General features: G+C 42.2%; 1 protein-coding gene across 2 annotated transcripts; it reads left to right on the top strand.

The window, feature by feature from the left end:
* The first annotated feature begins 4,570 nt into the window (after positions 1 to 4,570).
* On the top strand, positions 4,571 to 12,321 carry LOC105008415 (potassium voltage-gated channel subfamily A member 2). 2 transcript variants are annotated; one of them, XM_010867714.4, is made up of 2 exons: positions 4,571 to 5,713; positions 6,460 to 12,321. In XM_010867714.4, the coding sequence occupies exon 2, from the start codon at positions 6,600 to 6,602 to the stop codon at positions 8,082 to 8,084; it is 1,485 nt and encodes a 494-aa protein (XP_010866016.1). In that variant the 5' UTR covers positions 4,571 to 5,713; positions 6,460 to 6,599; the 3' UTR covers positions 8,085 to 12,321. The 2 variants fall into 2 exon arrangements, with proteins under 2 accessions (XP_010866016.1, XP_010866015.1); XM_010867713.4 differs by having other exon boundaries at positions 4,571 to 5,723.
* Positions 12,322 to 12,922: the final 601 nt, after the last annotated feature.

Raw genomic sequence — 12,922 nt, 5'->3', positions numbered from 1 at the left:
GAATGCCAGGTCCAGCTACCTAGCCTCACACACACGCTCTGTCGAAACAAACAGTCAGTCAGGGCTCTACACTCCTGCTCCTGGAGAGCAGTGGAACTGTACAGCTCTGCATTATAAAAAAAAAACTGGGTATGGAAGGTCAGTTGATGAACCATGTGTGATTTAGAACTAAGTTAGGAAAACACCACCACCACCCCCACCGCCTGCAGAAACCTCCTCAAAAAAATGCCTCTTCAGATCCAAGTAAATCCCAAAAGGGTTAAAGGCTAGAGGAGAGCTAGCTGTTTCTGGCCTTGGTCCCAGGAACAACACGTTGAAATTCCGTTGTGGCAAACTGGGATTTCCCTGTTATCAGTATCACTGATTCATCCCTGCTTGTCACTAGCTGGAGTAACCAGGCTGACTTGAGGGTGTGAGTCATGCAGCAGCTGAGCCAGCCGACATAAGCTCCCAGATAACGGTCCTTTACAGAGACGGGTTAGTTCACTGTCTGGTGTCATCCCTTACCAGTGCTGTCAGAAATGCAAATGTTACGATGGTGACCTTCTCAGTTAAATGTCGCATTTACATGGGCCATAACCTCTGACCTATGCAAACGTCAGATCAATAAAACACAGCGTTTTAAATGGAAGCGGACCCTGGTCAAGGGCGCGCACGTGTACAGCGGCAGATCGGTGCCCTCCTTGGTTTGTCGGAGGTTAACTCTTCAGTGGGCGGTTCGCTTATGAAAGAGGCCGCTGCAGATTCTGCTGGTGTTGCTGCAGTGATACGAATGCCCTTGCGCTTCTGTCTCCCGATGTCCTGGCTCAGCTCCAGCATCTGCACCACGGTCCCTCCCCCGCGCTGCCCGCCCCACTGTGGCTGCACCTGGCCCAGGCTGACAGACAACCCCTCCACACACACACACACACACACACACAGCCATTGTCCTCACACTCCACAGCACACAGGGACATAGAGAAGGAAAGACTAGAAGGTGCTTGAGATAAGTATAACTATTACAGTGCTTGACCTTGGATGCCTTTAAAATGTGTTCACTCAGGACGGTCCACATTGCCAAGGCCGACGTCTAATAGCACTGTACAGGATGTCCAGGCGAGTGTTTTCCTTCAGTCCTGCAGGGTATGTATTTCATGCCCCTTGGCTGGAAACACCACACATGGGACGGCGTGTCTCATAACCCAGTCACGTCCACATGACAGTGTTGAAATGACTCACATCCTATGAGAGGAAGATGCACTCAGTGGAATTGAAAATTCTATATGATAACGTTCTGTTTTAGGGGGCGCAATCCCGATTGGCTGTCCTAAGAAAAAAGGGTGGGCTCTTTGGAAAATAAAAGGTTTCCAACAGGGTTATTCAGCTGTCCTAATCCCTTTATGTTCCAGGTTGAACCGTTATGGGTCCTATGTAGAACACTGTCGAAAGAAACATTTGCTACTGACTATTTCATTAATTTGGAGAAAAATACGGGAGCATTATCCATCTCAGACCGACAAGAAAACACCACTTCTGGGTAATAATTGGATTGTAAGGCTCATCTAAAGATTCTTCTCCCTACAATATCAGAGATATTGTTGCAAATCAGCCAAGTGGCTTAGGGTGGTCAAGCAATCTAAGCCACTGCCTCCAGTGCACATTGTGATAAAAACTGTTTTACTATTCAGCAAACATTCTGTCTTTCCCCATGTTCTCATAAATGAAAGCATGGACACATCAGAAAATATATTTAAAAATAAAAAAACGCACAAACTTCAAACTAAATCTTGTCTCTTTAGCTTGCTTTAACAGCCTATGTTTCAATGTGTCAGCATTCTTGGAAACATCTGCTAAATCCAAAATAGCTACTTTGCAATTACCTCATAATCACAACAAAATCACAATATTACCAAAACAAATGCCTTCACAAGAATTGCCTCGCACCAAGGTTGCTGTTTTACTTGTTTATGAGAAAAATAATGACTTATAGATTGGAGACAGCAGCACCTTTTTGGTTTCTTCTCAAATCTGTTGAAAACAGACATATGCAGTCTAGATTAAATCCTAGATGACCATGATACTGAATGAGGATTTACAGAGTCGGACTAACAGTAATACATTTGTTGTTCACAGGACAAAATCATCCTAAAAAAATTCAGGAAAAGTATTTTAATGCCTTGAACAAATGCAGGGAAGAGCATGATATTCAAGATCGTCTGTGCCTCAGAGTTCCTGGAAGTCTCACATGACCTTGGCTAATAAGCTGTTACAGTATTGTAATACATATCAGTGTCTTTGAATGAAGGTGTTCTTGAGTCATTCTTTGAAACATTTGTATCTGTGGATCTGTGAGTGTGTGTGTGCATAAGGGGGTGTTAGGAAAACAAACATAAGTGTGTATGTGAGAGTGTGTCTGTGCGTGTGTATGCATGTCTAAGCTTCTGATAGTGGGCAGTGACAAGTCTTCTGAAAAAGCTGTCAAATGTGCAGCTGGTGCATTGCAATGCCAACAGTACTCTGCCTAGGACACTGACTGGTCTCTGCAACCCAGCACTCAAATAGACAGCCCTGAGAATTACACCCCTACTCAGGGCACGAGAAAAACAAACGTACACGGCATATTCGATAAGCGGAATTATGCTAACGTGAGCTGTATGTAAATGACGGGGACCAGATGTACACAGAAGAACACTGGAGGATGAAAGCCATTCGTTGCATCACAAACCACAGCGCTACTCCTAAAATGGAACAAACTGGAGATCGGAAAAAACTAGGTTGAGCCAGACGTTACCTGAGGAAAAAGGCAGCCTTAAGTGTCAAAGATAAAAGACGTTATTTAATCGGTCATCTGGGTTATTCTCACAAATCTCTTTTCCTGTGGCGGGCTGGTATTGACTGATGAGCAGATGAGAGCGAGCGGGGCGTCACCTGAAATCCATTAACTGTACCTCAACATTCAGTGACCTTGACCCCCCTCCCCCTTTGCCACTACATGATTGAAGGCACACAGAGTGCTAGGGCCTTTTGCGTTTAATTGAAGTTACACAGATGATGTCATGTGAAGGAAACTTCAGAGACCTGCATTAACAGGTTTTTATCGGCTCCATCGCCCAAGAATAATGGCTGTTCTGCCAAGTCCAACCCGGGAAAGCCAGGAGAGGTTTGCGCATGTGTGGCAGGACGTACAACGCTGCAAGGGCAGCCTTCACAGTCCTCTTCCAACTACAGCAGCTAGTGCCAGTAGTAGCTTTGATGAAGCCAAGTCTCTCACAAATCACCAGCTGGCTCCTTCCAGCATGGCCCCCACCTATCTCCCTCTGCGCCTGACAGGGGGGATTCCCTCCTGACCTTTGACCTGCGCAGGTCTTTCAGGTCGTTGCCGCTCTGATTGCCTTTTTTTCCACATACCTGATTTTAGCTGGAACAGCTTTCACTATCGACCACCCACCACCCTGTGAACACAATGGATTGCTTTTGTAAGGTGTGTACAAACCTTTATTGTATTCTATTCATCCTACCTGTCTTGACGTGCAGAGAGCTCTTGCACAAAAAAAAAATAATACAACCTGCAAATGATTTATAGCTGACACTTTTTTATATTTGAGGAAAAAGTACCTCAGGCAGTTTTCATTCATTTTTCACTTGATATCAACGTGTATTTGTGCACTGGTACTTGTAAAACAAAGCAACATTTTATGTTATTTAAATCCCTATGGAATGGAACCAGTCAGATAGCTAACAGGGCTTGGAAATTGTACCAACTAAACACTAACACTTTGCACTCTGAAAGAACACTAAAGGAATGCAAGGTGACACAATCCTTGAGAAATGTCAATTTAACTTGTCATTTCATAGAAAACCCTATTACAGGCTTTGGAAGTTAATGATTAATTCCTTACACTGAGGTTGCACTCAGGTAGTCACTATAATGTCCTGTTTTGTGGAAGTCCTTCACAGGGTCTGGCTCTGTGTATGTGTTGTTGTGACTTGTGAGAGGACAGCTGGCTGTGATGTTGTCTGCCCTGTGGCCAAACATGTTCACTGCCTTGTGATGACTGGCACATCACCCCAGATGAGAGTTAAACATTTACTATTATGTCACTGAATCAATAAAGCCCTAACGTAGCTCTAAGTTACGTATTCAGAAGCATACTTTTCTTTCATAAAAATAGCTATATTTCTTTGTGTGAAATTGATTATACATTGAATCGATGCGGATCACAATTATGCAGGTCGGACGTCTGATTACGATATCCACAGAAAATTTACGAAACCCCTCTAACTAACTACGTATCTCGTATTTGATATCACCGTTTTTTTGACAATGATTTCTGGGGGTATCACTGTCCACTTCATAGCATAACCAAGTTGTGCATGAGATAAGGCGGTCAGATGAAAATAATAGCCTACATTTACGAATTTGAATTATTAACACAGGACGTGCGTTCTAAATGAGAACCTACTTTACATCAATATACAGTGATTGGATAATAATTACGTCCGAGACGCGTTCCCTTTAAATAGCCCACGCAGCAGATAGGTAAAAACTGGACCGCTACGGTGCGGGTGGAGAGCGCGTTTTCTTGTCCATTCTCCCATCCAGTGTCTTTGTATTCATAGCACTGACCGACTGCAGGTTTGACTAAGCTTAAGGCTTCAGCAGGCTGAAGGCTACTGATCATTAGGGAGACGGAAACCTAGGTTAATTAAGGCATATCTGACCCCTAGCTAAAAAAAGAACGGGGAAAGTGATGCCACTAATTTGAGCTCTATGAAGAATTGCATAATCTGGCATTCAGTCCAGTGTGATTCCTCATGCATGTCATTTCAAGTCAATGTCGGAAGATGCAGTTCTCTTTACATTGTGTAACGAGGCTGCATGGCTTGAAGAACTATCCGCTTTATTCACTAAATTGAGAACAAGCACAGTCATAGCCCGCTGGAAATGCATTCATGTCTCTGAGCCTTTTGTCTTTTACACACCGTTAACCTAATATAATTTCGTACTGAGTACGTATGACATACAACTTATAAGGAATGCTTGTATAAATGTAGCCTAGTAACTGATGAGTCTTGATTGCAAGTTCGAGGTCTTTTTTTAAAGTAGTCTGAAGCTGGTAGATTATGCTTGCCAGGTAACTAAAAACGGTATCTATCAACTTACATTATAAGCCTTTTGGGTTACTACTGTCTGCATGTTGTCCTTATTTACATTTTTGGGTCATATCACACATTGTAATTCAAAGCTACGCCTCCACGCCACCTCCCCTCCTTGCTTTTCTCTTTGCAGATGTTGCCACCGAGTAGGCTACGGTATGAGGACCATTACCTTTGCGGCTGTCTGATGCGGGAAACGTCACAGCAGCTATTAAGTACACTAGATGCATAGGATTCTGCTGATCTTAGCACCTTTGGATATTACCAGAAGTCCTCCAATTCGGTAGGCTACGTATCTCCTCCGTTTTTTATAGTCGACATCCTACGACAACCTGCCGCGAGGAACGAAGACTTGGGGGGAGGCAAGGACACACCCGCATACTGTACCTCACCCACGCCGGTGCGCGCGCGGTTAATGCTGCAGACAACATGATGATCTGATTAACAGTCGGTCCGGAATAGGAAAAATAATTGTCTTCTGGATCTAAGTCATCGGAGAGATTGTTGACGGCTGGCTATTTATCTCCAGATATCTTCTGAACAGTGGGAAACGCAACTAACACCCAGTTTGAACAAGGTGACTGCTGGTATGTATGGTTTTCAATGCGTCTGTGTGGCTAATATCCTACATGACTTAAATTAGGAAAGGTATAGTCATCCTCTGCAGTAATGGATACACTAGGCTATAAGACCACTGAACGATATAACCCTTAACATTTTCTGTTGAGTCTACTGTGTAGTATATCTATTGAATATTGTGTTTCCTTGAGGAAAATATGCCTGTTTTATGTAAGATGCTAGAGATGTTGTAGAGGGTAGAGGCAGAAGATTTTTTTTTATCTTGAAACCTATTTCCTACTGCACTTTAATAATGTATGGATGTTTTTGAATATTTCAGAGACAGGCAGCATTTGAGACCCGAGTCTAAAATGCTTCAACAAACTATCATAAAGTGAATGTTGAAATAAGTGACTTTGACGGCTTCTTGGAACATGAAAAAAGGTTTCATATTTTTTTGGTGGGGGGTTAAGTTATATTTATATGATATGCTTGGAATTTGCCTATTTGTATAGGGTTGGTGTCTGTGCCTCACATTCTTGCTTGATTTCACTGCACATAGGTTAAAATGATCACATGCCCTCATTCAAAACCTTTATAATATTTTAGCAGTAGCATAAATGTCATAATTCTTAACTTTTATGTCAGAATTCCATTTTAGAATATTATATATCTTAAGATGACACAGACTAACACAAAAGTTAAATTAATTTATGTTTTGCCAACATATCTTATTGTTCGAATGATTCTTTCTGTCCTATCCAGATGGATCCATCCATCAGGTGACATCCTGTGGCTCTCCAGCTTTGAACCCCCTCCCTCTCCTCCATCCCCTCCTTGCGGTTCCCCCGGGCTGCAGGGTCCAGCCCCACTGAAAAGTGCAGGCCTCCTGCTCCCCTCGCAGAATGACTGTAGCCACTGGCGACCCCTCTGATGAGGCGGCAGCTCACCCGGGGAACCCGGCAGAGTACGACCCTGATGCTGACCATGAGTGCTGCGAGAGGGTCGTGATCAACATCTCTGGGCTTCGCTTTGAAACACAGCTCAAAACCCTCTCCCAGTTCCCAGATACTCTGCTTGGGGACCCCAAAAAAAGAATGCGCTACTTTGACCCGCTGAGGAATGAGTACTTCTTTGACCGAAGCCGGACCAGCTTTGATGCCATTCTCTATTTTTACCAGTCAGGAGGGAGGCTACGACGGCCGGCCAATGTGACCCTCGATATCTTCTCAGAGGAGATCCGTTTCTATGAGTTAGGGGATGAAGCCATTGAGCTGTTCAGAGAAGATGAGGGTTTCATCAAGGAGGAAGAGAGGCCACTTCCGGACAATGAGTTTCAGAGACAAGTATGGTTGCTTTTTGAATACCCAGAGAGCTCAGGTCCAGCTAGGATTATCGCTATTATCTCCGTCATGGTCATCCTGATCTCTATCGTAAGCTTCTGTCTAGAAACCCTGCCCATCTTCCGCAACGACGATGAGGAACCGCAAAGTGTCTTTGACACCAACACTAACTCCACTATCTACTTCACATCAACTTACTTCACTGATCCATTCTTCATCTTGGAGACTCTCTGTATCATCTGGTTCTCCTTTGAGTTCTTGGTGCGCTTGTTTGCCTGCCCCAGCAAATCAGGCTTTTTTGGTAACGTCATGAACATCATTGACATTGTTGCTATCATTCCTTATTTCATCACCCTCGGAACAGAGCTGGCTGAGAAACCAGAAGATGGCCAGGCGGGTCAGCAAGCCATGTCCCTGGCTATTCTCAGGGTCATCCGTCTAGTGCGAGTCTTCCGAATCTTCAAGCTGTCTCGACACTCCAAGGGGCTTCAGATCCTGGGCCAGACACTGAAAGCTAGCATGAGGGAGCTTGGCCTGCTCATCTTCTTCCTCTTCATCGGAGTCATACTTTTCTCCAGTGCTGTCTACTTCGCTGAAGCCGATGAGCCCGAGTCCCAGTTTGAAAGTATCCCAGACGCCTTCTGGTGGGCTGTTGTTTCCATGACGACAGTAGGATATGGCGACATGGTCCCGACCACAATTGGTGGCAAGATTGTTGGCTCCCTTTGTGCCATAGCAGGTGTGCTTACAATTGCCTTACCCGTGCCCGTCATTGTTTCCAACTTCAACTACTTCTACCACCGTGAGACGGAGGGCGAGGAGCAGGCACAGTGCCTAGGCCCAGTTGCAAAAGACGACTCGAATGAAGACCTGAAGAAGAGCCGGAGCGGCTCAACCATCAGTAAATCAGACTATATGGAGATCCAAGAAGGGGTGAACAACAGTATTGAAGACATCCCAGAAGAGAACCTCAAGACTCAGGCCAACTGCACGACGCTGGCCAACACAAACTACGTCAACATCACCAAAATGCTCACTGATGTGTAGCCAGCCTCAGTGAGGTTGAGAAGTTAAAAGGGAACAGGTGTACAGCCTCCCATTTCACATATGCTGCTGGAATATCAAGGCAATAGAAACAGGATGTATACCTGTACTCATCATTTGTTCATTGATGAGAAACACCAGAGACCACGTGCTCACCCTCTCCCTTAACTCCCTGTGTTAGCTCCTCACACCTTACCCTCAAACTGGCCATCTGTCCGACTTCAAATCTTCAAATGTTGCCTGTTAATGTCTGCATGGAGTTGGCTTTGTCAGTGTGACTGTTCCAATAATTAAATTACCTGCTCACAATGTTAGCCAAGAATAGTAGAAAAAACAAGGGAAATGTAGTTCACTTTCCAAATAACCCCAGCACCCAACCTGCTTCAGGCCCCCCCTTTCACCTGCTGCTACCCTGGTCTTCCTACATCGGCAAAGGCACACAGCACTTCTGAAGAGTCCAGTTTCTGTGCCACAATATGACGCTTCCTAAAGGAAATGAAAAAGACCCATTCTTTGGTGAACTAGTTGGAGATTAAGAAAAGTGCGAGCAAAAAAGCAAGCATGATTCGTTGCTGAGGGCTGTCATGGCCTGAGTATGAGACACAAAAGGAGCGTGGCACTGTAATAGTAGTCCACATGATTTAAGAGATGTATGACATCCATCAGCTCCATAAGCCCATGATGGTTTGACATCTTTTCTTCAGTAGACATCAGTATCTGATGAATGACTGAGAATGGCCTTGAATGGCCTTTTCACAGCTTCAGTCTTACATGATTTATGTATTTACTTGACATTGTAATGAAAGCTTCCCACCTCCACTCACATGCACCAGTGGTTCTGCAGCTTTGAGGACAAAGTGAATGTCTCTCTTCCTCATTATGTCTCTCTTCTTCATTATTATTATTTTAATTCATACTCATTTACCACTTACTGGTAATTCATTAGAAGGGTAAGTAGATTTTACTAACTGTAGCTAGATAAGTACTGTAGGTAGTAACTTTGCCAGTTGATTGTTGCATGTTGTTCATATATGAATGAGCATTCGTACTCACAAAACTATCATTGCTTCAAAGACATTTTCTTGTCTAGCCCTCAACAATCGTCTTTCACACGTTTAACAGTTGCATACAGGTTCATATCATACATATGTAGGCTATAAAAGTGTCCTAAATGTCTCAATCCAGCCCCTATATTTTGGAAGGTCATCCAGAAATTTGACCTAAATGTGACATTCCATGTAGTGTTCATCGCCATTAACTTGTTGCCACACCTCTGAGCTGAAAACATAGAGGCGTTTATATTGCTCTGACATTGCAGCTGAGCTGTAATTTGAGGTGAAAAGCATTAGTTAATTACTTACAGTGGGCTAGCACTAGTTGCAGCATTAATCTCAGTCACAGGCCGACTTGTGTAGCCTCGCCTCGCGGCTGTCTTGTACAACCACGTCCATTGTGTCTTCATGGTGAACTACTGGGACGTGTATAAAGTGATGCTTCCTCCCTAAAATGCCTTTAAAACAAGTAGGCTACAGAACACCTAGTGTGCATGACCTCAATACATTCCTAGAAGCATGTATTTAAGTTCAAAGAAGCCAATACGATTTAAAAGATACCTATATTAATCTAAATATATACGTACATACCTTTATCTGTGATAACAAAGCAATATGGGACGTATAAGACAGGAAATATACATTCAGCTGACGATTCAGAGATGAGGATGACCATGATGGAGATGATAGCGTTAATCCGACAATCCTTGATGAAATGCAGATCGTTGCTATGTTTGTTTAATGGTATGAACAATGACACCTATTTATTTTGAACACTGATGGTGTAGCCCCATTTTAGGGACACTCCGTCCCTAAAGACATGCATGCGTAATACACTAGCCATTTTTCTGAAGAATTGGAGGTGGTCAATTTACAGTTGATGCATCCCTCTAGCATAATGTTAGCATTATCTAAATACTGTCTTCAAACTCAAACGAGTGATAGCTTATATAACAAACTGCTTAAGTATGTAGATGTTTAGCAACTTCTAGCTGCAGAGGTCGAGGTCTCATGACACTTCTGTTGCAAGTCTCTTGCCTAGATTATTTCACGATGGTCTTCAAGGCACAGCAGAGTGAAGACGATTAGCCAATGGAAATAAAATGGTGAAATGGATCATCTCTTATTTACCTCTGGTACAAATTAGTTGGGACTGCTGTAACAACGATATTACCTTTGGCACCTATGTGCTTCTGACTTGTCGACGGGGATGAGAAGGACAAGTTTATGTCTTAGGTCGAAATGTCTGCCACCATTGACATAAGGGGTGTCTTGCTAGATAGACAAAGAAGAGGTTACCCCTTGTCCCTCCAAAACCCTATTCTGTTGGTCTCTTTTGTCTTCTTATTGGCAGTAGATTGAGCGACTGCAATCTTCATTTATTTTCGAGAGATGTTGGAAAGAAACTTGAATTGGACAATAATCTGGGGCTGGAACCCTGCTTGTTGATGCTTCCATTTAACTTATAAGACAATGTTATTATGTTCTCTGCAATTTTTAAAGAAACACTTGCGCCATGACCTCCCAACTTGTCCAAAAAACCTGTTACAAAACAAGGTGGTGTTTATGTCTCTCTCTCTCTCTTTCTCTCTCTGTCTGTCTCTCTTTTTGTTTGTGTGTTTCTCTGAACGTGTGTGTCATAGATTGGTTCTACAACTGCATTAAAAGGACAGTGTCCAACCATTAAGGGGGAATTGTGCAGAACCAGTAGAACCATTAAAGAGACAGTGTAGAACCATTAAAGTGGCAGTGTACAATGATTCATGCATGTGTGCATAGTAAGAAAAAACTGTTCACGGTATGACCAAAAATAGTTGTCTATGCATGCAAATGCTTTGTATTTTTTGTATTATTTTTCTATTTGCTTTTTACAATGGACAGATCTTCCCAAAACACATCACAAGATAGCATGATTTCCTATTTTGTTTGAACTGGGCACATTCTGATTCTCACACACTGTCAAATCAAGGAACATACTGAAATAGAAGCACTGTAGTTGAGTATCAACAATTTGTTTTCTAGATGCTCTAAGCAAAAGCACAAATGGAGTATACCCATTTTTTAATCACTGTGCTTGCAGATTTACTATGTAAAATGTTTATATATTTGCAAAATGGAGTGTCGCAAAATCCAAAATTTATATTTTGCTTTATAGTAAGCATCACAAGACCATTGCAACTCATGTATACATAGGGTTCCACCAGCATAACCACAGTCATTAGGATTCCAAACAAGAAAATGCAGTCAAGTCTATGCAGAAAGCAACTGGAAATATAAAAACACATTGGTCAGGGTGAAGAATGGAAGGTTAACTCACATTGTAATTCAAAAAAACCCTACAACATAGAATAAGGAAAAAAGTTGTCATGCAGGTGTTCTCTTTACCAGATTCAAGGTTTGTTTGACATTTCTTTATCTTAGTGTTGTAAGTGATGAAGAGGGCCTTTATACTTTCACAGAGAAACACAAGCCCTGTATCCAATCAAAACAAATGAAGGAAAACTGCAGTGTGTCTTAAAAATGTTATGTCATATTGGCTGTCATAAATGACTGGGTTAAGAATGAATACATCCTGCAAGCTGTCCCTCACTACCACTGTCATTGAACATTAGTGGGACACCGCACCTGACCTCTCTTGCAAATGCAGCATTAACATTTTGAGTGAAACCATAGTGTGGTTTTCCTTCTATCTGTAATTGATCGCATTTGGGCCACAGTAAAAGCCTTGCATTGTACTGTATGGTTACCATCACGGTAAATATACAGGTAGCTACACATGCTGGTTATGCAATCTACTGTATGCATTTGTATGTCAGAAAGTGTGTTTCTGTGGTCGGAAAGGGAAAGATGCCAGGTTCACCACTGATTCAGTATGTATATACAGTAGCTAATTCACCTTCAACCCTTCCACACGACTTGGTGGCCTGACTACTACAATCGACTTTGGTACAAATGGACAACATTTTTTTTCTATGAAAAGAAGTGAAGAAAATACTGTACATAACAACAATGAATTATGTGGAAGAAAGAAAAAAAAGTACTATATGCTATGCGAAGTCTGTATTTACAGTAGTATGAACTGCACTTTACAGGAACAAAAGGACAATCTGCGGATAAGAAAAACTATGTAAAACTAAAATGCATATAATCCTCTAAAATGAACATAACATGATTAAAAAATAACAATAATGAAGACAATAATAATTCAACCAAACTGTGTTTTGTGTTTTTACTGTATGAGAGGACTTTCTTTCCACAACTATATATGGTAGTGGCTACGCCAGTATGTTATTATTTTAATTTTTTCCCCCAGTGACCTGGCAGTTTGAACATAACATCTGTTGTGATGCATTGTAACTAGAATTGTATCTGCAGTGTTTAGTTACATCATAAAACATTGTTAAAATCTAAAACAAATCAAACAAATTCAAAAACCTGAAAGTTTATGAATAGGCAATTGGCGACTGGGCATTATTAGCTTGACAGAAGTCCCAATATTTGATTCTTGAGCACGCTGGGAGGTTCTGCGAGAGAGGCAAGGCCATAATCAGGAATTTGAGCTAAGTTGTGGGGTGTTTTTAATTGTGCGGACATGTACCTTAGGTTATAATGCAATAATATTTGATTGTATTCTGGCCATGTTTTTTGCTAATCGTGTTAATTTTGGAAACCGTCAGTTGAATTGGACAATTATCAAAACATGTAATGGTCCTTACAGAACTCAGCGGTTCTATAATGTTTGCAAGAGGGAATCATTTAACAATTTATTGAACATCATTCATTTGGTCC

Source organism: Esox lucius, chromosome 17 (assembly GCF_011004845.1).
Source record: "Esox lucius isolate fEsoLuc1 chromosome 17, fEsoLuc1.pri, whole genome shotgun sequence".
In the NCBI taxonomy this organism is placed as follows: domain Eukaryota; kingdom Metazoa; phylum Chordata; class Actinopteri; order Esociformes; family Esocidae; genus Esox; species Esox lucius.
Note: the sequence above shows the minus strand (reverse complement) of the source record. Positions and strands in the feature narration are given on the sequence as shown.